Here is a 26,356-nt window from a genome sequence, read left to right on the forward strand (position 1 = left end):
TTTTGCTGCGATTTGGGGATAAATGCACGAACGGGAAGATTTAAACACATGGCAGAGAAAAGCCAACAGCAGGAGGATGCTTGTGGAAAAGCAGGGCTGGCCAGCAGGGTGAGCAGCCTAGGAGAGGGCAGGAGATGAGGGCTTGCTTTCTGCCCATGCCGTGGGCACTCACTGTCTGTAGTTGTAGGCGATATCTGCAAACTCCTTCCTCCGGGCCCGGTACACGGGATCTTTGAACCCCTGAAGAGAAATGGCCACGGTCAGCCCACGCCTAAGTGCAAAAGGTGAAGAGCCTTCCTCCCAGAGAGCACCCTCGGGTGTGGCTGGTGCATGCAAGTGCAGCAAGGTCGGTGGGAAAGCTGCCTCCGTTCTGCCAGGCTCCGCTCCCGCAGGGCACCGCTCCCTCCCGGGCTGCAGAGCCACCGGAGCAGCCACTCAGCCACAGCTCCTCTCCACCCCTCGTCCCCCAAGCCTTTTCGTTTTCTCATTCTCATTTCCTATAATATAGGTAAACTGTTCCTTTACAGCAACAATGAGGTGCTCCTGGCGAGAGCAACCCAGAATTATCAGTGCTTGGATAACCATGCCCTTCTGGTTTCCCGTGGAGCTTGCTGCTGTCCCTGGCACAGCTGGGCTGCTATAGAGGAGCAGAATCAAAACACACTAGAAACACAAACATCGACTCAATCGGACCTTTTAGGCAGATTTTCATCATGAACCACGCTTAAAAGTGCTCATTTTCCAACTGCTGGAGGATCAGTAGCCATTTAGCAGGCCAAAAAACCCTATTTGTAGTACAAATTCAACCATTTGAAGACAATTAATGACTACAAAGACTGCCTAATAGACCTTGTGGCTGGGAGCTTGACCTTTGCAGCTAATTAGCAACAAACCCAAGGATAAGAAATAAAACCTCTAAATCTTCATCTGGGATAACCATTCTTCTACCCCAGTGTGCCTGCTGTTTAGATTAAAAGATCCTCAGGACTAGGAGTGCCTTCACCAGCTGGAGTGCAGAAACATCCTCCTTCCAAGCCAGGATGCCCTTCTGCAGGACAAATTGGAACAGCTCCTGGGTGCTGCAGCAGTCCATAAACATTTCTCTTAGTGCTGAATGGCACAACTGGACTGAGGGGCCATAAAACACAACCAAGTACAGGAGGCAGCTGCAGTGGAGTGTAAATTCAAGGGTGTGAATCAAAAAGAGGTAACCAATGGCTGAAAAAAAATGCACTGTTCAAGATTAACCTGTCATGGAGGTCATTGTTATTAAATTCCATGCATCACTTAGCTACTAAAAACACGGTCTACTTTAATTTCTCTTTTTCTGCACTCTGTGGACTGTCACGCCTGTTTACCCCAGCAGCTGGCTTTCTTTTTTAAGGCACAAGTGCTCACTAACTAATTCTAGGAACTGGAGGAGAGATGCTTCATTCCTTTTTATATATTTTTTTCTTTTCTTCTGGTTCTTTTTTCACATACAATCTTGGTCTATTCCCGCATGACACACAAGGGGGCCATTGGCTCAGTGTACCTCCTTTCATTCTGCCTTTCATATGACCACAGTGAACATCATGAATCATTGTGCATGGTACATAACACGTCTCGAATTAAGCAATAGGTAGTGAATAACTAATCACCCCATCTCAATTAAACTAATAGCAGCAATTTTTGGTGCGCTGCATGTAATTTATTTATAATCACCCTATCTCAATTAAACTAATAGCAGCAATTTCTGGTGCACTGCATGGAACTCAGCGTGTTTTGACAAATGAAAATAAGTTGTTGTTTGCTTGGAGAGGGAATAGAGGCAGAAAATATTCTTGTATCTGAACAACCAAAAAACCACAAAACAAATTTTTTTATCAGCTAAGTCAATGAAAAAAACTTTCTGATGTTACCATTTAAACCACAAACTTTTTGAACCAAGAACCTTTTCTTTTGTTGTGTTTCACCATAAAAGTACCTTGTGAGATTTAGCATCCACATAACAATACACGGAGCTAAGTCATGTGTACATAATCAAGGATGAAAAAAGTCTTTCTTTCTCTGGGTTATGATATGTTGCTTCTTTTTCTTGTTAGTGATACGTAAAGTGAGCCTGAAATCACTACTACATCAGAGCCTCCTGGGAAGACTAGATGTGTCCCTGCAGTGGCCCTGTGCTCTGAAAACCACAACAACTTTTAAGATCTCCTGGCATTTGCTCAATTACAACAGCCTTTGGTTTGATTTATTCCATAACCAGGGATTGGGCTGATTGTAACCCTAGAAATGTGGTAGCCTTCTTGTCCTGTACCATGTGAGATTCAGTCTACTAGATCTGTACTAAAGGAAGCACATATAAATGAGAGAAACATCAGTGCCAATAATTGGAAAAAAAAGCTAAAAGTAATTCTTACAGGATGATCAGCATCCAATTCTGCTCCATAGCTTAGGATCTGATTGGCAAACCTGTCCAGCTCCTGGATACTTCTTGGGAACCATGGTACTGCAAAACAGAAAATAAATATAGACTGGTATCCTCTTTGTTACTTGATTTTGGGCTGCCTTCTGACATTTTCATCTTTTCATCATATATATAAAGAACCACAGGCAAGGGGCTAAATTCTTTCAATCCTTTCCCCCATAGTAGGAAACAAGAACAAACCAAGGAAACTGACTTGAGTTTGTGACTGTTTTACACTGTTGGAAGAATACAGAACATCAAGAGCATCTGACCCTTGGTGCAGAGCTAGCTTGTAATGTTTATGATGTTCTGTTTATTACTTCTGGTCTCTTGGCTTATCAAAATGCAGAAAATTTTCACAATAAGCCAGAATCATCCCTTTCAAGGGAATAAAAAGAAACCCCACAATAAGGATAAAGAATTTTTGGACTGTCTGAAACACTCTAAGACCCATTTGAGCTAGGATTCTGAAACAAAACTATAAATGGCATCCTAATACCTCAGACTAGTGTCACGTCACTGCAATCATTACACAATAATGCATTAATTTGATTAACTTCCTTGGTCTGGTTCTCTACTGCCTTGCAACTCATTTTCTGTGTGCACTGTCTCAGGCACAGCAAGCATGTGAGAAGGGACTGTGTTGGCCACACAGAGTGTAATGCCAATGTGACCCTCTCGTTACAGAAGGACATCAGGTGAAGGACAAAGAAGAATCACAGGGATTTCCAGATGTGATGTGTTGAGATAAGAAAAGAGTAAGTCAAGCATCTTCACAGCAATTCAATACAAGGACTGAACAGGGGCAGCCTCTATCAGTAAAAAGTTTGCAATTCATTGAAGCTTTCTTGTACTAATGGGTGTTGTTTGCTCAGCCAGTGCTTGGAAAACAGCTGATTCCCCTCTGTGGCTCTCTGCTCAGCTGGGAGTGCCCACGCTGGGCCTTATCTCCCCATCTTATTTTGGGGGCTGTGCCAAGTGAACCTGATCCTCGGCCAGCAGCTGCTGAATGAGTTCTCCACCTTGCCTTGGTGATGGGGCTCACCCCAGACCTGCTGGACCACCTACAGCATAAGAGGATCTCTGTCTCCAGGACTATCCAGCCGTGCTCACAGCAGTGGGTTTCTGCCGGGCACCTGCACCGAGGCGCTGGAGCAGCAACAGCGGCTCTACAGGGCTCGCTTTGGGGGCCGCTGCTCAGCCCCAGGCAGAGAGAGGGAGAGAGAGCCCACTCCCCTGACTGCTGTCCCATCTCCAGCCTGGCTCCATGCCGGGAGCCCAGGCGGCTGCTTGCCAGGAAGCTGCCGGAGCTTGCCGGGGTGCAGGGACCCGCCGCGGGGCTCAGCGGTACCCCCGGCCGTGCCTTCTCCCAACCCAGCAGAAGCGGGATTTGGTCTGCCTCTCTCCGGGATGCGCAGGCTTCTCTTTGACCGAGAAACCAGACCTGAGCAAGTCACTAGATGGCAGCAGCAGACCCAGGAAGGTCCCCAAATGGGTTTCTCTGCTGCTAGATGTGCCGCTCGAGAAACAGCTCTTAGCTGCTCGAGAAACTCTCTCTCCCCTCTCTGTTAGAAAGTTTCCTGCACCTCCAACCCCTTCACTTAAACTAGTCACAGGGGGGAGTAAAAAAAAGGTGTGTTTGATCCATAGAGACCCATTTGATCCATGGTTACTACATACACCATGTCCTGCCCATTTTCTATCTGGGTTTATCTCCTGGCTGTATCACTGAGCTTAGTGTGATGGTGGGGAATTGCTTCATTGGGCTTCAGACTCCCCACTACCAGCCTGGGGTTAGGCACACTGGTGAATGGTTTTGTGTTAGGCACTGGGGAAAAAAAAGCTGCCTGGCAGCCCCACAGCAAAGGATTTGTCAGTGCTGTAGAGAAAACCACTCTTCTCAGGGATGCACCGTGACCTGAAGGGTCCAGGCTGTGTAGAAAATTGGTGGGGGCTGAAGTCTGCACTGGATTTCAGCAGTGATGTCTGCAGGGCTTTGCTGGCCTGAATTAGAGAGGTCTCACTGGGCAGGGTTTGAACCATTGCTGACTTACCTTCCATACTGACTTATTTCATTAAATATTTTATTCTCAAGATTGCCTTAGTACTTGGTGCAGACCTCATTAAAGACTTGAGGAAAAACTGACTCCAGGCTGACGTGGTGTCAGGTCTGGGCGTGGAAATGGGTGACTTGCTTTTCCCCTACACAGGAGCAGCAACTTATCTTCCTGGCATGAAGTCCTGATCCTGCCTACCCAAACACCAGCAGCAGCTGAACGAGAGCAGCTCTGAGCTTGCAGAGTTGGATTAAAGTGGTGGGCTGTGAAAGGGAAATCCCCAAGGAGACTTAGTGCTGCTTGCACCAGTGTAAGTTGTTATGCTGTTGGGTCCTGGAAAGTCCTGAGCTTTCTCGGCTCTTAAGGAAGCAAGAATCAACAACTTTGAACACAGTTCTGAGGCAAACACTTCATAAAGTCCATACAGCCCTCACATCGAGGTCCAGGGTGAAAAAAGGCTACTGGTGGGTCTTCTGCCTAGATGTGATGTGCCAGGATGCTGTCCCCAGCCCTCCCAGAAACTATTCAAAAGATCAAATCAAATTACCCCCAGCTAAATCTATCCCATATTTTGTTTGCAACATCCTCCTCCCGCCCATTTGCCAGACTCGCTGTCTGTCTGCACAGCCATTAATGAATTGCCAGGGCGAGCTCTTGCAACACTGGCCCTCTGTGAAGGTCTGAGGAGCAAACGTGGGCTGATCAGTAATAAATATTGATTTGTCTGTAAGTGAAGCAGCAGCATTTATGGGATGGTGCTGGACACCCAAGTGGTGACCAAATTACCGTGGGGTCAAATGCTGAGCAGAATGCTAATAAGCCATTTATATGAGAGGCAGCAAAGCAGGGGCGAGGACTTCTGCAGAATCCTCCACTTGGACCATTGTGAGGAGGGTCAAAGACAGGTCTATGCAATTTATAGCAGTTCAAGGCCCAGGTTTAGCCCTTTTTTAAACAGTCTCAAATGCTCTGGCCAGCCTCAGGGTCTAGCAAACAAGGCCCCTACAGATCCTCAGCTCCCAGCTTATTTCAGAAATGCAATAAATTGTCTGCATATCCCTAATGCTGCAACAGAATAATATTTAATTACTTTTATTCATGGGCTCCAAGTAGACTGCAGACACCCATCTTGTTTTTCACAAAGAGACATTAAGTGATGCACTGTGATTTTACAACAAATCTTTCCATCTACACAAAGAGCTTTTGGCCCAGGAACTGACTTCTCTTCTCTTCTGAAGTTCTAAAGCTACATTTGGATTTGGAGCACTTTGCTGGCCTACTCTCACCTAAAATTTCACTGGTGATCCAAATCCGATATTTGTAACTGTGTAACTATCATCAAAACTGATATTTGAATGTGTCGATTAAATTTTGCATTTAGTTGAGACAAACTACTAAAAGCAGCTAAAGTGACCCAAAAAAAAAAAAAAAGAAAAAGAAAAAAAAAGCCATTCCTTTATCCCTAGCCCAAGAAAACACATACGCACAGTGTTTACCACTGAGCTATATAGAAGAGGCAGAATAAAGAAGTTTCCTCTGAGTGCCCACAAAGCAGTGCCCCAAGAAAGGGACTGTGTACTTCCCACAGGAAACAGAAAAATACAGTTTTTCTTCCTCAAATCATGAGCAGGAGCAAAATCTTTAGCAGGGAAGAAATAAGAGCATCTTAGGCAGCAGTAAAAGAATCAGTCCCATGGGATTCCAGACTGCCTCTGGAAGAAAAACCTTCCCAGCCTTTACCTGCCCACTGAGACGAGTGTGGCAACATCCCCATAAACCATCTGTCTGAGATTTTGCTCCCTGGAGGCATAGTGCTCTTGTTCTGTGTTTTGGGAATAAGATTTCACACAAGCATGTCTGTGGACTGTGACCAGATTTGCCAGGAGAATACATTTGAAAGACAAGCTGGCCTAAAATGCAGCACAAAGCCTGTTATTTGTTAATGCCATCGCTGATAAAGGACAGCATCTCACCACACTTCCTACAGCTCGGGCTGTTCCCATCTCACACTGCCCTTGTAGCTGCCTCTGCCCAGGATTTGCCACCCACAGTTCATCCCCTAAGCAGGGCTTGTTTGACCTTTCAAAATATGGTCCTTTGGGGATTTCAGTTTGACTGGACTGGACCCTTATTACTCATGAGAGGAGTTGAGTTGAAATTTAAAAAAAAAAAAAAAAAAAGAGAAAGGGAAAAAAGAAATATCAATCTTCCTCTCCTCAGTAATAAATTGTTCCCATTTTATACTATTTCTGAAACTAACAAATACAAGTTATCCTCTCAGACAGAAGAGGATAAAGTCCCTTTTTGAAGCACTGACAGGATAATCTAGCTCAAAAACTCCTTTGATCAACACAGTAACATGCAGTGAAATCCTAATCCTACAGCTGACCACAGGAGTTTTGACTTCTGTGAGGTCAGAATTTCACACGCAAGACTTTCCCGGATGATATTTAGAGCTGTATCTCTGTCTGATTCTGGCATATGTTTAAAGACAACTTTATTATTTAGTAAAATTTATTATTAACTTCTTCATAGTAACTAGAAAAATTAATGTTAAGCCCTAGTAGGTCCTCCATCTTTCTTCTGAAAATAAAAAAGCCCCCAAAAGTGAACCTCTTCAATCTGACATGATCATAAATCACCTAATCAACCTTTTGTCCCTTTGTCTATGAATGGAGAAAACTGACTCCAAAGAGAATCTGCCTTCTTCTTTTTCATCTTCAAATGTAATGTCATGGGTAGGACACAAAGGAAACGGTAAAAGGATTACGAGCACTGATCTCAAGAAGGTATTAATGGTCTTTCATGTTGCTCCTAGGGAGGAAGAGGAAGATCCAGACCTAAAGTATTTAAAGTCTGAAATCCTATTAAAATCACATCTGTTATCTGAAAAGGCATTTAAGTCTGTCTCAGACTATCTGCTGGGCAGCCACCACTGCACCAAGCAGCCTCAACTCCAGCAAATCTCTGAGAATTACGAGCATGAACAACTCACAAAATCTTTCCTTATTTCCCTCAGAAGGCAGAACTGCAACTGACCTCCCTGGGATTTCTTACAGTAATAGCAAGATAGTCCTGTTCTCACCAAAGTGGGTGGTGAAGCCTCCCTAGTTTCCCATTTTTGATTTCTAGTCAGAATCGTTGTAAAGATTTACACTGACATAAAATCTCCAAATGAAAAACTTTTAGTATAGAAAAAACAGAGAGAGAGAAATGTAATCATAAAGACCCAAGAGGATCTCCTTTACTGCAGGAAAAAAAAAAGTAATTTCATGTGTATGTGACATAAATAGTCTGTGTCAATGTTAACCTTGTCAGCATATCCTTACCAGTGTCCTTCTTCTTTGTTCGTGAAAGCTCATGGACTGTTGCTCCAATATCACTTCTCAAGGATTTGATGATCTTGTCCAGTGCTGGGACATTCTTGCCTTCCAAGTTAATGAAGAATTCATACTCATCTTTGTTGAGACGGGAAGGTCGGGACTCAATGTGGGTCAAGTTTATACCTTTTTCCTATAAGAAGGAGAAATTTTGATCCCACAGTTCTTGGGGGAAGGAATAAGACAAAGACTGAATAAATACATGTGTCAGTCAACAAAGCATACTGTACCATCCAAATAACTCAAAAGCGGCCACTGGACTTGCGGACTTTAACAACAGAGAGAGAAACAGAAAGGAAGAATGAGAAATATGTGGGATTCACCCTTGTACAGAGCACCATCACAAAGACTAGGCACTACTGAAGGCTTAGAGGAAGGTGGAAGCAGAATACAAGCTGTAAACAGGCTTTCTATTGTAAATGGCAACTCCAGTACCTCAAGCACATAATGAGAGCTTGTCTGTGTTGACAGAGACATTTCCCCAGGTTCAACACAGGAAGGAGGCATTCCACCTGTAGAGCATCCTCTCATGGGAAACTGAATGCTGTCTTGATGAGCATCTTGACAGAAGACTAGATGAGCAGGCAGCTGGGCACCCTGTGAGATAAGCTTCTGCCAAACCTCTGCACAGTCACCTGCAAGGCCACCTACACAGTTTCCAGTGCTGTGAGCAGCTGCTGGGCAAAGATCCAAAGGGAAACATGGATCTGCACCAAAAAAGGCAGCCTACATTTGTACAAATAAAAAGATGATGTTCTAAACCACAGAGTTGGTGATGTTGAATGGGACCTCTGGAGATCAGCAAGTACAATAATCTGCTCAGGTTGCCTGAGCAGATTGCCCAGGGCTATGTCCAGTCAAGTTTTGAGACTCTTCAGTCTCTCTGAGCAACTGCTCATGAGCCTAATCACCCTCACAGAGAAGGATTTTCTTATCTCAGAAATTCGAGCTCTGTCTCACCAAATATCTTTGCTAACCATCAGCAGTGTCTCCTAGCTCTGAAGAAAGAGACCATTGGCACCCATAGCATTGACGACTGTAGCCAGTGGGAGCCTGACCTCAGACATGCTGCCATGTTGATGTGTAAGTTGCAACTGCAAGTAAGCAGTTGAACAAAAAAATTCAGGAAAAAAAACACAAAACAAAACAAAACCAGAAAGTCCAAAAGAAAAGTCTACCCCTGTTAACTGAACTCAATGTTTTACTGAGCACTATAATTTGAATATGAAAACACTAGTTTTTTTCCTTTTTTTTTTTTTTTTTTAGAAAAACCTTTTAAACAGGCTTCTATAGGCATTGATTTTGCCACCTGACCTTCCTGTCACTCACACTGGTGCTGCAGACACAGCATGCCATGGCCAGGTCTGGACTTCTGTCCCCTGGGAGGAATACACAAATCTCTGGAAGAAATCTGGGCCAGGCCTGGCCTGAAGTCACAGAATCATAGAATCATTACCCAGAGAAGAGTCAAGAGGGGCTGACACATGGTGATCAGCATCCCTGGAGAAACTTTTGGTTTTTGTCTTTCAAGATAAAGATGACTTCAAACTCCATGGGGTAAAGGGATGGCCCTGCTGGTGTCAATGTCTAATCTCCTGCTACAGCGGGGTCAGGATTTCTTCCACAAAGTAACACTGTGAGGTTCTACTTTTGACCTACAAGGAAGAAAAAGGGAAGATTTTTTAACTGTACATCCCTCTTTCTAAGCCTCTTTAGGGTTTTCTTTGCTCCTCTCAGTGCTTGCACAGCGCTGGAGGGCATCTGGCAATCAGCAGCAAAGGACTGATTTACTCCTCCACAAAAGGCAGTTTATTCCTTGGTAGGAAACATATATGTCATTACTCTGTTCCCTGAGCATGGCACACTACAGATGAACTCAAACTGTTTGGCTAGATACCAATACAATAAGTTGAAAAGGTCAAAAGCACATTCACCAACTGCTGCTCTCCAGAGATGCTGTTCTTGGGAGAGAATGGGCAGCACTGTCCTTGGCCCCAGGGACAGTTTGTTTTAGGCCTCCAAAGCCATTTCCCAAACAGACTGCACATTGTCCCATCCATGTGGTGAGGCACTGGGAGCTCCTGACAGAGAGCAGGCACAGGGAGCTGCTTCGCTTTTGCTGTGTCTCAGCATCCTCACCCTAAAAGTTTACTTCCTTATACCTACTCTGGATCTACACTTTTTAGTTTAAAACCATTATCCCACGTGCCATCACAAAAGGCCTTGCTAAAACTCTGTCCCCATCTTTCTTCCTTATAGGACCCCTCTGAGTACTTGAGGGCCACAATAAGATCACTCCAGCACCTTCTCTTCTCTGGGCTGAAAGCTCCTTAAACTATATCCTTTTGTTTTTTGATCAGGTGATTCTTCTACTGTACCAGCTCTCCAGCTGGGCTCAGTGAGCAGCTGCACAGACAGCAATGCCCCCAAAATGAATGGAATGATTCAGGGGCTGGGAATGAAGAGATAAACTGCAGGGTGGGCACGAGACATGCTTAAGGCAGCAGGACTACCAATACCTCTCAAACTATCACAACCTAAGACTGTGAGACAAAGAGGTGGGGGGAAAAGAAGATGGAGGAAAGAGCCCATGGAAGAAGGAGCCCACAAAGAAAGTTACCTCCTTCCTTACACCTGAGAGAAGCAGAACACCTTCCCACAGAGTATCAAGCTGCTTTGCTGTTTATTTGAGGGGTATCTGCCACTCAGCAATGTACAGAGCCAACCTCTTTGTTACCTCTTTGTGCTGAGACTTCAGAACTTCACAGCAGAGAAACTGAAGGGAGAACCCTTCTGGTGACTATTTTAAGAGCAAGAATCCAGCAGCATATGTCCAATTCCCTGAACTGGCACTCCTGGAAAAATATGTTCTTGCGTGCTGTGCCTTGCTACTAAACCCTTGATTTCAAAATATTTACAGTGGCTCTGTTACTAGAGTTGCTTTACAATACAAGTCTCAATTTCATTCTAGTCCAACTACTCCATCTAGTGTTTAATCTTCATAGTTTCACATTGTTCAGGACTTTTTTGTATCCTTGATGTTGCCAAATCTTGCTATTGCATCACATTTCTCCCAATAGCTGATGTTTTCTTTAAAGCTCCAACTTCTGGAGACAAATAGTTACCTGAGAAAGGAGAATAGAGATAATTTTTTTGGTTTAGTTGTACATTTTAAGCAGTTTTCAATCTCTATCTGTTTTTTTAGTAGAGATTGACCACTTGACAATGTATGTCTTCAAAAGTCAGCTAATAAAAGTTGTTCCATTTTTATGAGCTATTTTTTGTTGATGGAACCTAACACCTTTGGAAGACGTCAACTGTCACATATTTGTGGCTGGATTGCCACCTGAATTATGAACATGGATCTCTTCTGCCCTTCCTATTTTAGAGCTGGTGGGAATCAGATGAGCCCATGGAGCGAGATTAGACATGTCTTTGCTGAATTCATCCCACCACCCCTTGCAGCTGCAAGGAACTTGGAGAGCAGGTTGGGACTTCTCTCCTTCATCTTCAGGTTTGTGACCATGGGAGAGGCTGAGTCTCTCCCCTATGGACACATGCTGTCATACAACCATATGTCTGCTGTAGGGTTTTTTTTTCTTAAAACCCTCACTCCTAGGGGCGGAAAACTCAGCTTTTGTTATTTTAACACCCAAATCAACCTCTATCACTGCCCATTAGAGAAGGAAGTCTCAAGACGTTCTTGGAGCTCCAAAATCAAGTTAGAATTAGTTCTAACCGAGTTAGAAGGGGGCAGCGATGCAAATATCAATTTAAAACAGAAACAATAGTGGATGCAGGGAGGAGATTGCCCATGTCCCTTCCTGCCTTACCTCACAGTGCTGGATTTCAGCCTTGGCTCCCTTTCAGAGTCTGTGAAGCAGCTCCAGCCCCTTGCCCAGGTTATTCCAGTTATTCCATCTTTACTGAGTACCGCCTATGCTGCAGCTGCCCCACACCAGCAAGAGAAAACCAGACTGGTGTTGCACTACACCGGCAGTCTCACTGAGGTCACTGCCAAGAGAATTTAGTCCCACCCTCTGTTTAATGGCCTGGTAACTGGAAAAGGAAAGTTGGATGTTCATAGCTACACAGGGAAGCTTTCAGTAGGGACGGATATTTTCTGAAAATATTATGAGTTACTACTTCCTGTGAAACTCACTCATCCTTCTGTTCACTAATTACTAAATGCTCCTATAGCTGGTTCTAAAACTAAGTACAGCTGTGAATCCAGCTGCAGTTGGTTTTCATGACTGTTGTCAATTCAGCTTGGCTTCATCAGGAGACACACTATTACCAAATGAAGAACTTTTGACCACACTAATAAACATTAAGTGAGAATTTGGGTAAAAATCTCCCAAAAGAAAGATTTTACTTGCACTTTCTGGTACCAAAGAGAAAGAGATTACATGTTCTTTTAATCCTTGCCATGGTATAGTTTAGGGTTTCATGAGGGAGGACACTTTCAGAAGCACAAGTATAAACTCAGTGCTTAATTTTCACGTATCAGAGGACTTAGAAAGTTACAGTGGTGCCTTCAGCCATGGATTCTCAAAGCAAAGGCAAAGACAGCCATTTGATTCAGCTTTACTGCCCAAGAGCCTGCTTCTCATCTGGAGACAGTGCTTCCCCTTCTTCCCCTTCCCAGCTGCTAGGGTCTTCCTTCCAAACTCCTGGAGGAAAAGTGTCCTAGAAGAGGTCACTGCCAGCAAAGAGCACGAGAGGGCAGCTGGCCTGGAGCAGCCCCTGGTGTCCATCCCTCAGCACTTCTACTCCAGCCCTGAAATTCAGCATGAGGCTTGAAGCAGAATCTGCTACAAAACACGTGGAGCAGGACAAACCAAAAACGTGACAGCATGTGACATTACATAAGTACCTGTGAAGAGGACACTCCTCTCTTTAAACCCATGCTGGTTCTTTAGATCAAGAAGTCCTGTTCTTGTGGCCGTACGAAAAGGAGGGATAAGACCAAGGATGTGGATTTGGAAGAGTGTAATGAAATTATCATTGCTGTGCATATGTACAGCGTAATGAAAAAACAGTCTTGTGGTAGAGGCAAGCCTGGCCTGTTCACCTATCGCTGTAGGCACTCCCAACACACCCCCTGGCCAAAGTGACTGTTTTCTTCCCCTGATTTGGAAACAACCACCACAGAGCCAATACCTTCCCAGGGGACAAAGAGATAACAGTCACGTAGGACTTCTTGCAGAATAAAGTTCCTAAACAGAAGCAGAGCAGTTACCTCTGCTGACTCTGAAAGTGCCAGGTCTCCTTTTGTACAGCCTCTTACTCCCATCCCATCCTTCCAGGAGCAGGAACTTATCCCCATGGGACAGTAACTTACTCTGGGAGCAGGAGTACCTAGTGCAAATCAACTTTTTATTTTTTGCTTTTGAGCTAGAGCCCTACCCACTGATGGCTGTACCTTTCACTGAAGTCCTGCTCTGTATCTGAGAAGGTCCAATCAGTGAGGAAAAGATAGAAGGCTGCTCTCTGACAATGGGTTGAGCAAGCTTTTAATGTATCCCAATGTTTGCCACCTAAAACAGCTGATGATTTACTACTTGTAAATTCATCAGAAAAAGAACTTCAGAAAAGATCAGTGTATTCACAGATTTATGTGTAGAATCTGCAGTTGAAACTGAAGGCAATCCTTTTTTATATGAAAATCCTTATTTCTGATCTTTTTAATGATGAATTTAACTACAGAAAAGGCAATCTTTGAGGGGGAACAATGTGGGGTTTTCTTTTTTTTTTTTTTCTTTCAGAATGAACTTTGTTGTTTAAAAAGCTACCTCAATTTCAATAGGCTTTTATCACTACAGAGAAACAAATATTTCTACTACGTGTAACACTTGGGTCAAGGTGCTCAGTTTTGCTTTTTCTGTTTTGATAAAAAACCTAGAAGATTTCTCCTTTTTTTCGCCTCAGCTTATATTCAGAACATATTTGATGTGTCCAGTGAATTAAAAAAAGAAACAAATTTCACGATGACTGTTCTGTCTTCCTGATTTTAAGCATGATATTTTACTCATGTGTGCTGTTCTGTTTTAGATGAAGGTACTTATTCTATTTTTGGCTACCTAGCTGTCATCTTCTACAACACAAACAGCACAGGGCTGCACCAAGGAGTACCTCAGAGTACAGCAGATCCCATTAAAGTGAAGCTGGTGTGAAGACCCTGCTGGTGGGTTTGTGCTGTCCCTACAGCCACCCTCAAGCCTCAATGAGGACAGAGGTGACAAAGGGACTTTTCAAGTACAAAACAATTGGGTTTGACAAGCAAAAAGTGAATGTCAGCCACATCCCAATACACAAACAGAGCAGTCAGCGCAGAAGCAAAGTGGAATCAGTTTTAGCAATCTGCTTATTGCTGAGCATGATTGAACTGCTAGCACTTTACAGCACATCACAGTGTGAATCTGGCCCTGCAGACACATCTCTCCACAGGACAGGTGAAGAAGTGGCTGCAGGGGCTGTACTGCCAGCAGTGGCATAGAGCAGTCCAGGAGGAACAGATTCATGCAGTCAGACAAAGATTTGCTAAGGAGAGAAAAGGGACAAGAGCCAGGGATCAGAAAATCTTAGAATCCTACTGAGGTTGGTGTTCACATGAGTATTCCTAAACTGAGTAAACATGAGAAAAAATTGGAAATAATCAAATATTTTTTGGACATAAAGCCAACAGAAAAAAAGAGCTGAGTTCATTGAGGAGATCAAGAAAAAACCTTCAAGCTAAACAGGAAAAACAAAAGTTGTCACTGTAGCCACATACTTGTGTGCAACTGGGACATGAACAGAAAACTAGAGTTTGGGTCTTTGAGCAAAAAACAAATGTGAGAGCATGCAGTACTCCACCAACTGCATGAGCAACCTGAAGGATGTTTGAGTAGGACAAACATTACTTTTTCCACAAAACACATTGAAATTCTCTTAAACTTGGTGTCTCAGAGGACATAATTCTGTGCCATGAACACTCTGTAATCTCTAGCCTTGAGCTTCCACCTACCTGGGGGAGGCTCCCCTACCTTCAGTCCATCCTGGCTCCCATAATGGGGGCTTACCCCTTCCATCTGGGCCATGGCTGGACACCAATTCCTTTCCTGGGTGGTTTGCTCTGTGGGTGAATAGAGATTCTACCTGCCATAATGCTTGATGAGCCAGAAGTCTTGGACTTCATCATATCCAGGGGCAGACCCAGCCTAGAGCACACCTTTTGGGCTCTTGCTACCCATGGAGAACAAGCTGTGATGGGCTAAATCTGGGCAATTTCACCCCTGCACAGGAGTGGGACATGGGCAGGATGTGCATCCCAGGAAGGGACTCAAGAGTGGCTGAACAATAGTCCCAGATTTTTTTTTTCCACTTCATAAACCAAAGAGGGGATGAACCTTCCCAGGTCCATACAGAAACCTTCTCTACAGAAAGACATCCTGTGTGCTGATGGCAGCTCAAGATCACTCCTTCCTTTAGATATCCCCTTAATTCCCTATGACTCAGCCTGGATCTTGCTTCCATGATTCCTTCCCTGGGAGAGAGGGCAAATTTTCAAGTCTTTTATATTTACAGCTCATTCAACACTCCTCCTCTCCCCATAATATTCCAGACTAGTTTTACAGACTGTCTAGAAAAGAGGCAAAATTGTCAAAGCCACTGCTGGAGGCAGTGTCCCTTAATCACTCCCAAATCCGAACTGGGAGAAGAGAGTTGAGCTGCGCTCACTCCCTGCATTCCCATGCATGAGTGCCCAGGGAGGTACCAAGAGTCTGGGCAGCTCCCAGCCTCAACAAGGAGCAGAAAGTTTACAGACATGCAACACATGGCCATCAGCACCAGCAGCTGCACAAGGTGTGGACCCCCTCCACGAAGTCAATAATTGCAGCACCACAGCTGCTCCTGGAAACAGTCTGATCCTATTCGTGGCTTGTCAGTTTTCCCTTTTCCTTCTGCATGTGGCTGTGTGAGTCAATGACAGCTGGAGCTCATCCTCACATCTCCTCCTGTGGGCCCCCTCTGAGACAAACCCACTGCATTTCCACAAGCCAGCAACAAGCTGATGGCACAAACCAGGGGACAAGGCTGGGTATCTCCCTGCCCAAGGAGCCCACCCACAGAGAATCTGAGCTAACTCCTGCAGCATCTCACAGTTAATGTTATTATGCAGTGAAGGAGTACAAGACAAAACAATTCCCTGAAGTTCTGTTTGTTTCCACTCTTCACCTGCATATCACCACTTTCCGTGTCTGTGCTGTGGATGTCACTGGGCACAAAGTCTGTTTCTCTGAGGCACCATAGCTACGGCCCGGGTGGAAAAGGGGGAAGGTTATCTCAGCTGGGCATGTATGTGAGACTTACACCTCTGTGCAGTCCTTGGAATGGAGTTACAAGAGCCCAAAGGCAGCTGGTTCACACCAGGAATTCACTAACAACAGCCCTGAGGAGATGTTCTCATACCATTAAATCCCATCCACCCACCCATCCGTTTCCACACTGCAATGCCAAATGTAAAACTGATATAAGAGCAGCTATGCCAGGTCTCTTGTCAAGTCCTGATGCTGGAGGAGGCTGCAATTTAGCACAGAAAGAACTGGCTTTGTTGGGATGGAAAACCAACTGAGTCCCAACCTCTCAGCTGCAATCAGGGTCACTGGGAAAAAACATGACTCAGATGGCCTAGTTTAGGTATCTGCTTTGGGGCAAGAAAAGTCACATCCAAGAATTGGTTACTTCTCTCTTTCCTGTACTAGCTCCTCTACAATTTTTTTCTTTAGAGCTGGCAGCAATTTAGTTAGTAGACAGCAATGCATTTAATGAGAGACTATCTGGTCTCATTAATTCACTTACAGACATGCACATCACTGACATGGACATTTTGCAGGACTTTACTGGTCAGTTCGTAGATTCAGACTTGCTCTTCTGTTGTTAGTGTGACTTTCCTTTTATCTTAGTGAATCAAATATGGCCTATTTTTCTTTTGTACCCATAACACATAACCTTTCATTTCCTGGTAAATTCATTTTAAGAATGGAAAATATGCAGGCCACAACTTTTTAGAAAGAAATTTCTGTTTTCAGGCACAACTATTACGCAAAAAAAAAAAAAAAAAAAAAAAAAAAAAAGCCACAGAACCAATATAAAAGTGTATTTGCTTGGGAGCACAGAGTACACAGTTGTATGTGTTGCAACACAACCATCCTGAATTGCAAGGGTTTCGTGCTTTTCAAACAATATTCATGACATCTGGGAAATATTTCTGCAAGAATAAATAGGCACACAATGTCCTGAAAGGTAAATGGCTCCTTTTTTCCCCTAAAGCTTTTCAAATCACTCAGCATAAGTTACTGAGTCCCACTGGTGTAAAAAAAAACATTGTCATTTTATGCTGTTCTGTAGGCACCCTCTACCCACTCTGTAGAAGTACTGAAAGTGGGAGATGGTAGAAATTTTTATATCAGATTTATTGAGGTGGACAAGAGCTAAGAGCTGCCCCCAGCAGAATCACCTTGTGCAATGTGAGCTGCATGGCTCACATGCAGGTTATGTTTGCCTTACAAGTTCAAAGGCAAATTATTTTGTTTTAAGTCAATCTTAGGTCACAGCCCAACTTACTCCTACCTCTTACTACAGCAGTTATAATTAAATATTTCCCACTTAAGCGGAAAAAATGCATTTTTCCCACTCTTGTGTCAGTTAAAAGTAGAGATTTTAGTTTAAAAAAGCTACCTCTTCTCCAAGACTTTAAGGGATTTTAAGCCCAGAAAAGAAATGCAAGCTGCTTTCCCCTGTAATAGCAATGAAATAGAACCACAAACCAAATCTCCAAGACCCCAAGAAAATGTGGTTGCAATGCACAATTGTAAAGACCTGAAGGAAAATCTTTACCTCAAATGTTCGCAGGACTTTAGCCAATGCCCCGACTTCTTCTTTCAGAGAGAAAATCAAAGAAATCACACCATTTTTATTGGGGGAGTCTTCAATGTACCTAGATTCCTGAAAGGAAAGGAAAAAAATACACAAATAAAAATTACTACCATTCACCCTAGGAGTCAGTTTTGCCTTTCTCCGTTTCCCTCTTGCACAGCACCAGTGAGGTAAAGAGGGTATAAAACAGCTCTAAGTGGGAATCAAGGCAACTGTTGCTGCGAGAAGCAGAGCAGCTGTGGGGCTGCTCTGATTTATGGTGGTAGGGACACAAATCCCTTCCCTCAAACTGGAGCCCTCATGAGAGCAAGGTAGTCAAAAAGACCACGCAAATAAGCCTAATACCATCCTTGCCTCACTTCACCCCTCAGGGAGGACTGAAAATATTACTGCATTTCAGTTTCAGCTACAGTGCAGAGTCCTTCCCTCAGGCTTCCCTTCCATCAGCACTCAGGGTTAAGCAGAGTAATGTAGATGTGCTCTGTGCAGAGATGCAGACCATGATCTGTGTTTCCCTTCAGTTCTGCTTGTTCCTTCCAGGTACCCCCAGGAGAGAGGCAGTAGTCACAGGAAGGATGGAAGGTGATTTTTAAAACAAAATAACAGCATCAAGCAAAGAAAACCAAAGGGAAAAAAAAAAATTATTGGAGCAAACAGACCTTCCCTAAATCCCATAATGAGTAAAGATTCAATTAGGGCAAGATGTGTTTTCATTTATATTTGTTCCCTTTTTCTTATTGATTTTCTGCTGTGCAAATTCCAAAAGGAAATTTCCAGTACTCTCAAAGGTTTATTTTTGTTATTTTCATGGTTCTCATTACTAGAATGTCTTTGCATGTCTCTACATGTGTTTCTTTTCACAAAAGCCCTGTTAAGCAGGGAAGAGCTATTTCACCACTTCAGAAAGATTAAACTGAGCCCTGGAGTAGAGGCAGATCTTAAAAGCTGGGTACTTGGCATGGTACTTAATTTTTCTGATATCAGAGAAAATTTGATGCACAACCACCACAAACTTTTGGAGGCCACATTAATATCTCATTTGCTTGTTTATTTCATTTAAAAAAAAAACTTTTACTGGCCTTGGACAGATTGCTTGTGGTTGGCATTTCAAAGATCACACCAGACATCTGCAACACAGATTGAATCCTGGTGTAACAAGTCCTGGACTAAAGCTTGATTCAAGGTACTCATTCAAATATTCCTTATAAAGATCTGTATTTTTGGGCAGAGCTTGCCCTCATTATGGCTATTACACAATTAAACATATAAATCAGAGTAAAAAGAGTCCCAGTTCCCAAATATTGTCCTCAGTAGAGATAGCCTTTTCAGAAGACAAATTAATAATCAAACCCAGCTGCCCTGAAGCCATAAAGTTCTTGGTGGGCCTACATTTCCTGAGGCAGAGCTATGAAGAGCTGCCCTCTTTTGTAAAGTAAATAATGCTGATTCTTCAAGCTATCTCCAAGGAAGCTGTTAACAGACTGGCCACACATTTTTCTATCCAGCTTTGTTTCCAGAGGCTGAAAAGGTTTTCCAAATGTCTTCCAGCTTTATGAGGGACCTCTAGTGGGAACTGTAGTAGAAGTGCTGGCTTTATGCACCAGAAGGAAGATTGCCACCTGTTCAGTTGTGACACTTCCTGCAGCATCTGTGTGTCTCCTGAGTCCTCATCCAGCCAGGGAGTCAGCCCAGCTCCTACATGGGGAGGACCAAGAGGAAAAGCAGCTGGAAGTGATGTGTCAGCTGGCTAATGAAACCCATTTACACCTCAAGCAACCACAAGGGAAAACGATGACAGGAGTCTGGCAAAAGTCAAAACAAATGTCTGTAGTACTGAAATTTTATGTTAGCGTGACCAAAGCTGTCATCTCAAATACTGTCCGTGCATTGATTTTTCCTTCTGTTTTCACCCACCACAGCCAAAACTGATCTTAAGGACAGAACTGGCTCCACCACTGTCTGTTCAATGGATCGAGATTTTGGTTTTCACTGTCTGCAATGAAACTGCTCTAAAAATCATGCAGTTATATATTTAACGTATTCTTGCCAAGTCATGCTGTGAGGACCAACTTATATGACAGCTTGACTTGAATGTGTGTGACAAATGAGGAATTTGTGGTTTGGATACTTGCAAGAGATATAATGCAAAGTTGAAGTCCTGCAAGGTAATTCTGATCTCCTTGTACAATGAGACTACACAAAAATAGCCTTAAAAAAACCTTTCAAAACTCATTGGTCACTAGCCTTGATTTGTTGAGATCAGCTGCTTTCAATCTGTCCTCAGTCATTTTCCCATTCTTGTAAATTGATTTATATTGGTGCTCAAGAGAAAGGCACACTGTAGTAGGGAGTAGGCACTAGTGCTGTAAACAGCCTCATACTTGCTCAACTTCTTGCACATCTGCATATGCACTCAGTTCCCTGGAAGACCTTTTAACAAGCATCAGTCCATGCCTGAGCCTGTCACAGAGGTGACATCTTTAATTGCAAAGGGGGAGAAGACTAAAATGATTGTTTTCTTGGTACCCAGTTCTTGTCAGTATATAAGGAGGTAGCCTGCATCAATACACACTGTAGACAATAAACCTCAGCACATGCACTGGAGGTGATAGCAGCAAAAGCACAGCCAACTCACATTATTGTTGAGCTTTTTGTAGTACTTATGCATATTTTAACTGTTGATCAGTTTTTCCATTCTTATTTTGGACTTTAACTTCTCATTCCTCAACATACATGGAGGAATTGCAGCTTTGGGGTAGTACTACTCTTCTGTTACTATTGTGATTATGATTTAGAGTTGAAGAAATATAGTAGAAACATTGCTTCTGTGATATGTATATGTGCTTTACAGTGTGCAGTAAATTCAGCTCTGATTTTCTTCCAGCTCTGGTTTTTTCCAGGAAATAAAATGATAACTAGTTAATGAGCATGAACAACCATCCCTGGACCTAATACAATCTCAAAGAAAGTGTTATGTAGATGCAATTTACCTCACAACAAGCCTGCATTTTAGTTAGCCACTTTGCACATAGACTGGTATTGCCATTGTGACACAGGTGGCAGTATTAGGGGTCAATAACACAATCTTGTCAGCCTTCTAATCCATTGCTGAGATATTTAGCTAAAGCCCTTTAGAGTGAATTCCAACACTGATAAAGCCTGAGAAAGCTTTTCTTGTAATTTGCAGGATCACAAATTTTCACCAGTCTGCTGTACATTTCAAACTTACTAGATATGCAACATGGGGGAGGGGGTGGGGGGGGAATACTTCAAATTAAAAGATTTCCAAGTTACTTATGAACATAGAACTACTTTCCAAGTCAGATTTCTTCAGGCATTTAAATGCTGATCACTGCAGTTCATTGGAACCAAGCAATTACACAGCTTGGCTAAGCAGCAAGGTGAGACCCTAGAGAAATATTGTGGGAGTTCAGCCTCAGCACACAAAGCAGTGGGAATAGAGGCATCTCTGCTCTTATAAAAAAATAGAAGCCACTTTTTTTGCATATCTGATGCAGCTTGTCTCTAGCTTCAGCAGCATTGCATAGGACACACAAGTGCAGAATTTTATCCTAATAATTAACTATGCTGGCCTCAGGTTACATCACTTGCCCCTGCAGTAACATCAGTGCCCGTATTCAAAGGCATGAACTTCAGGTCTTTCCTGTATTTCCCAAAGTAAAGAGTTCAAAGTCAGTCAGTAAACACTTAAAAAGAGGACAAGAGAGTCCCAAAATTTAACAAAAAGCTCCACCAGAAGAACACATAACTTTATCTATTTTCCTTTAACAAAATAAGACAGCTTTCTTACATCACACACGTTTAAGACCTCCAGTAAGCTTCTGGTCTTTTCTGATGCTTTGGTTTTTTGCCATGTATGCAAGGATACTGTTGCAATGTTTGTTTGCATTCGCACTGCCTTTCTGTGAGCACAATTAACAGCAGACGAGTATGGGGGCTGCCAAAACTGTTCAGGTATAGCAAAGCATCACAAGAGGCCACCTTGATTCTTCCCCTCTTGGGTCACACTGCCTCTCAGAGAGTGGAGGACAAGCATAGGAGTGCAGGAGTGAGGCAGGACATCCCTCCACCTCTACATAAAGCAGGCACAGACCCCCTCACTTACCAGGAAAGAGTCACCATTCATTTTGCAGTGCTGTGAGTCCATGTTGCAGAGCCAGCAATGCCCACAGCAGGAGGCCCCTTCAATACAGCAGGTGAAGCCTTCAAACCTAACTGCAGTGGCCAGAAATCTGTGCAAAGGTATTTAAAGTGGAGCAAGCAAGGCAAAACCACCCCCTTCCCCAGCTCCCTCCCCTGGACAGCGTGCCAAGGGGGCGTTCTCCCTGCACGCCCCCCCCACCCACCCCTGGCACACCAACCCGCCGCTCCACGCTGGCCATCCCCTGTGAGCCCCACGCCTGCCTGCAGCAGCCCTACAGCAGATTGTTTCTATCTGCACCCAACGTGGAGGAGCAGCATGCTCTGAATTAACAGCCTTCCTCCTCCTGATCAACATCAGCTGTTTTCATTTTTTCACGTCAACACATCGTTTTCAGTTCAGCCTCCAGCCCGTTCCTTCCGACTGCAGCTGCGTGTTCAGCCTCAGGTGGGTTTCCCATCGGAGTCACTTCCCTTGGACAGACATCAGATATTCTCCAGGATGTGTTCTTTGGATGTCAAACATCAGCCATGGAAGGCTCTGACAAGGCACAGCAGCTGAGGGATTTGTCCTTTAATAGGGCCTCTGGGACTGCTTCCAAAGAGGTTAGAGAGCAGCAGCCACCACCCCGCTCACCAGACACTGGAGTGAGACACCCAGTACAAGGGAAACATGAATTAGGAGTTAGCTGCATGAACCTCACACTGGGATATGAGCCTGAGCATGGGGAAAGGAAAGAAGGTAAAGGAGGAAAAGGAGAAAGAAAGAGTAGGTGAGAGCTCCAGGGCAGGAAGGCGTGGAAGAACTGCAGATGATGTACACGTGCTTGCATAGGGTGTCGGACATATAAATGATTTCAGGTGAGTACAGTACTGATATGGAAGAGCCCAGATTTGGCTTAATAAGAATCACCAAAGGGGGTAAAGGAAATTAGAAAACTGTAGCCCAGGATCAGAAGGCAGGTGAAAAAATGAAGCAACTAGACTAGTATCTTGCTGTTTGGGAAGGTGAAGTCTTACTGAGACAAATTGTGCCAAGGTGGGTAATCTTGCTGTATTTTCATGATGAAGACAAATTCTCTTTACAGTTATTTTTTCCTTGAGGGAAGCTCTACTACACACACCTCTGCATGTGCTAGTGGTGAACACTAGCAAAGACTTACTGTAAATTGTTCATATGAAAAAAACCCAGCAGCCTTACAGTGGGGAAACTGAGTGGAGCCATTTCCACGGTTCTCAGTCCAAATCTGTGTTGGATCCCATGACTGTGGAGTCAGAACTCATCCCACTGAAATTATCAATTATATAATATGCATCTGCAGTAACTCAGTGCTTTGAGTACAAATACATACCGTTTTCAGAATAACTACTTCTTTGTGCATCCTGAAACTGCCTGTAGGGATAGAAAGTTATTTCTGAAGTGATCAGCAAGCCTGTGTTATGGACTGGCAGGTCAAGATAGCCAAATATGATGCACACTAAACACACTGGACACTGCTCATATGACAGTAGGATGGGGCAAGGAAAGACGGAGCAGTAGGAGAAAGTATCCTCAGTAATTGCCAGGAGTAGAAAAACTACTGTTTTTTTTAACTACTCAGCCAGTGAATTCATTAAATAGCCAGTCTTTTGTGTCCTGTGTTTGTGCGGCACAAGGGACAGCCCTATCCATGACACAGATACATGAAGGCTACATTGGAGAAAAAAACAACGAGATGAGAATGGTGACAACTCTGATTAGAGCCCATGTGCAGGACAAGACAGACTCCAGCAACTAGTCTTGTTTACTTTCCCCACACACCATGCCTTGCCACCTGATGTATTTTTCAGTGAGATAAACTATTCTTTCCTCTGTGCCTTCCTCTTTCTTTCCTCATTCCTTCTCTTTACACTAGTCTTTTATATCTCTTTTACTTCTTTGTGGCTTTTACATGCTTTGGGTCTTTGTTCCTTCCCTTTCTCCATCCCTTTTCTTATACCTGTTCACTCTCTACCCAATGGTAGTGGCAAGACAAAGTGAAATATCAAATACCCAAAATACTACTCATGCCAAATCTTTGTCATTATCTATTTTGCCTCCTACCCCCTGCTTTTTGTATTTATTTTGCAGGACTATCTCTTAACCCTGTTGTTACACAATCATAATAATACCACCGGTATATTGCCACCAGTTCACTGTTTAATCAGTCTGCTCTGTCAGAGGTTGCCTGGTCACAAAAGACACTGGCTGGAGGAAACAAGGCTCCATCCTGCCAGGAGGAATTCCCAAATTCTCTTGTTTTGGAGCAAAGTGGTACACAGGGGTGTGTGAGTATGTGTGAGCCCAGTGATGTTACTCTAGGAATATGCAGTTGCATCAGCAGCTGTTACCTTGGGCCCTTTCAGAGTCCAAACTGCTGGGTCTTCCCTGTCCTCTTTGAAGTACTACTTCAGCATGCCAAGCATGCGTTCATCCCCCTGCAGTGACACTGCCAAACAGGTTTTCCCACTTGTGTTTCAGGTTCCCTCATGTGCCTGATTCCCGAGCAAATGTGAGCACCTCAGCTTTAAGTCTTAGTCCTGACTTCTGCTGCAGCACCGTGCACTCCCTCTCCTTTCAACCATATGAAGATATGCACTGATGTCCCACCTTGCCTTTGCCTAAAAACATGTGTTCTCCCTCCAAAACGCACTTTCTTTGTGTATGCACACACCATGTGTAGTCCTTTCTGGCTGTGCTCTCAGCCACAGCTCATAGAGCTCTTTGCACTGAAGTTGGCAGTCTCCCCTGGCCGGCACGATGCGAGTTCAAGGGGCCATGGACTTTGGCTGCTCTTCAGACTGCTCTTTGCCGCCCGTTTGCAGAGTGGCAGCTTCCCTGGAGCTGTGAGTCTCTGTGTCTGGGTGAGGATGTCCCTTCTCCTGCCAGGACACTGGGCCTGTCCTTGGCCGGCGGCTCCCTGCCTTCCCTGCTGGTTCAGGATGTCCCAGTGCATGTGAGGGAGCAGTGAGGGAGCAGTGAGCAGTGGAAGGGGGATTTTCTAGCGAAAAGAGAAGCTTGTGGAAAAAGTTTCCAGATGAGGATTCACGAGTATCTTAGGTAGTTTGTGTGTGTGTGCATGTCAGGGGCACATCTCCCTTATCAATATCGTGCGTGCATTTACCAGAGGTCTCAGGGTGCTGTAGCTCTCGTTTACACCACAAACAAGCAGCATTTCCTCGCACTTCCCCCTGCATCGTGCGGGCAAAGCCGCGCAGCCGTATCCCCTCTTACTGCAGAGCCGGGCTCCCTGACACCTCCAGGCTACAATCCCCCCCGGATCTCCCTGGCTTCTTCACTGCTGGGCGCTGGTGGCCGGGAGGTGGCACTGTGTCCTCACGGCAGAGGCGGCTGGCGGGAGCGGGGACCCCCCTGTCCCCTCTGCCTGCCCTCGCCGGGACCAGCGGGGGATCGGCTTCCCAGCCCGCGCAGGCATCACCCAAACCCTCTCCTGTCCCTCCTGCCAGGGATCACCGCCTCGGAGGAGCCGGGAACAAACCACCTCCCACCCAAGAAACTCGGCTCTCCAAAAAGCGGCGCTGGGGGGTGTGCGGGAGGGCAGCTCGCTGTGATTTATCCCCCGGGGCTGTGACGGACGCACAACTCGTGGCCGCACAATGGGGCCACCCGGCGGGCGAGGAGGGCAGGGGAGAGCGGGCGGCACCGCCCGGCTGGACCCGCGGGAGCTGCGGAGGGGCGAGCGGGACGGGACCGCGGGGGAAAAGCTGCCTCGGTGGCTGGTTTGGTTTTGGGTTTTTGTTTTGGGTTTTTTTTTTTTCTTTTTTCCAGTTTTTTTTTTTTTTTTTTTTTTAGCCCTATATGCAAACTGTCACTTCAGGTTAGCACAAGACCTGATGTAGCTCATTAGCATGAGCTGTATCTAATATGCTTAAAACTTCTAATTATTTATTATGCACTAATTGGCAGCCCAAGAAATGTCTGCAAAGTGATGAGTGTTTATCCCAAGACGCCTTTCGAGGAGAATTCAGAAGTGTCCCTGATCAAACGTCATTTTTAATTCTTCATTGGGGCGCAGGCTTTATTCCTCTCTTAGATGATACAACACCAAGAAAACTCGAACTTGCTACCCGGATAACCAGCCTTCTCCACCCTGGGCAGGATGGGCAACAATTACTCAAGAATAAGGTTTCACGGTTCAGTTCTTATTTTCATAAAGGGATGCTTAGGAAGAGGCATTAGACTTTATCAAGTATGCAAAAGTTCAAACAAAACGGTCCGTAAAAATTATTTATCCGAAGGAACATCTTGCCTTTTCAGGAGAAAATCACTTTTCTGACTTCTGAAAGTAGCAAATTTTGAAAATTCTATTCACATGGAAACTGCTTCAAAATAAGTTTACCTCTCTGGG

General features: G+C 44.4%; 1 protein-coding gene across 1 annotated transcript in view; it reads right to left on the reverse strand.

The window, feature by feature from the left end:
• Positions 1 to 22,079, reverse strand: part of LOC131592005 (phenylalanine-4-hydroxylase-like) — a 34,570-nt gene extending 12,491 nt beyond the window's left edge. Inside the window, exons 1-5 of the mRNA XM_058863197.1 lie at positions 21,934 to 22,079; positions 17,769 to 17,876; positions 7,836 to 8,019; positions 2,403 to 2,491; positions 173 to 240 (exon numbers count right to left, since the gene is read on the reverse strand). Of these exons, the coding sequence (XP_058719180.1) occupies positions 173 to 240; positions 2,403 to 2,491; positions 7,836 to 8,019; positions 17,769 to 17,876; positions 21,934 to 21,975 (491 nt within the window). The 5' untranslated portion in view covers positions 21,976 to 22,079. The remainder of the gene's footprint in view (positions 1 to 172; positions 241 to 2,402; positions 2,492 to 7,835; positions 8,020 to 17,768; positions 17,877 to 21,933) is intronic.
• Between the last annotated feature and the right edge of the window lie 4,277 nt (positions 22,080 to 26,356).

Source organism: Poecile atricapillus, chromosome W (genome assembly GCF_030490865.1).
Source record: "Poecile atricapillus isolate bPoeAtr1 chromosome W, bPoeAtr1.hap1, whole genome shotgun sequence".
Lineage (NCBI taxonomy): Eukaryota > Metazoa > Chordata > Aves > Passeriformes > Paridae > Poecile > Poecile atricapillus.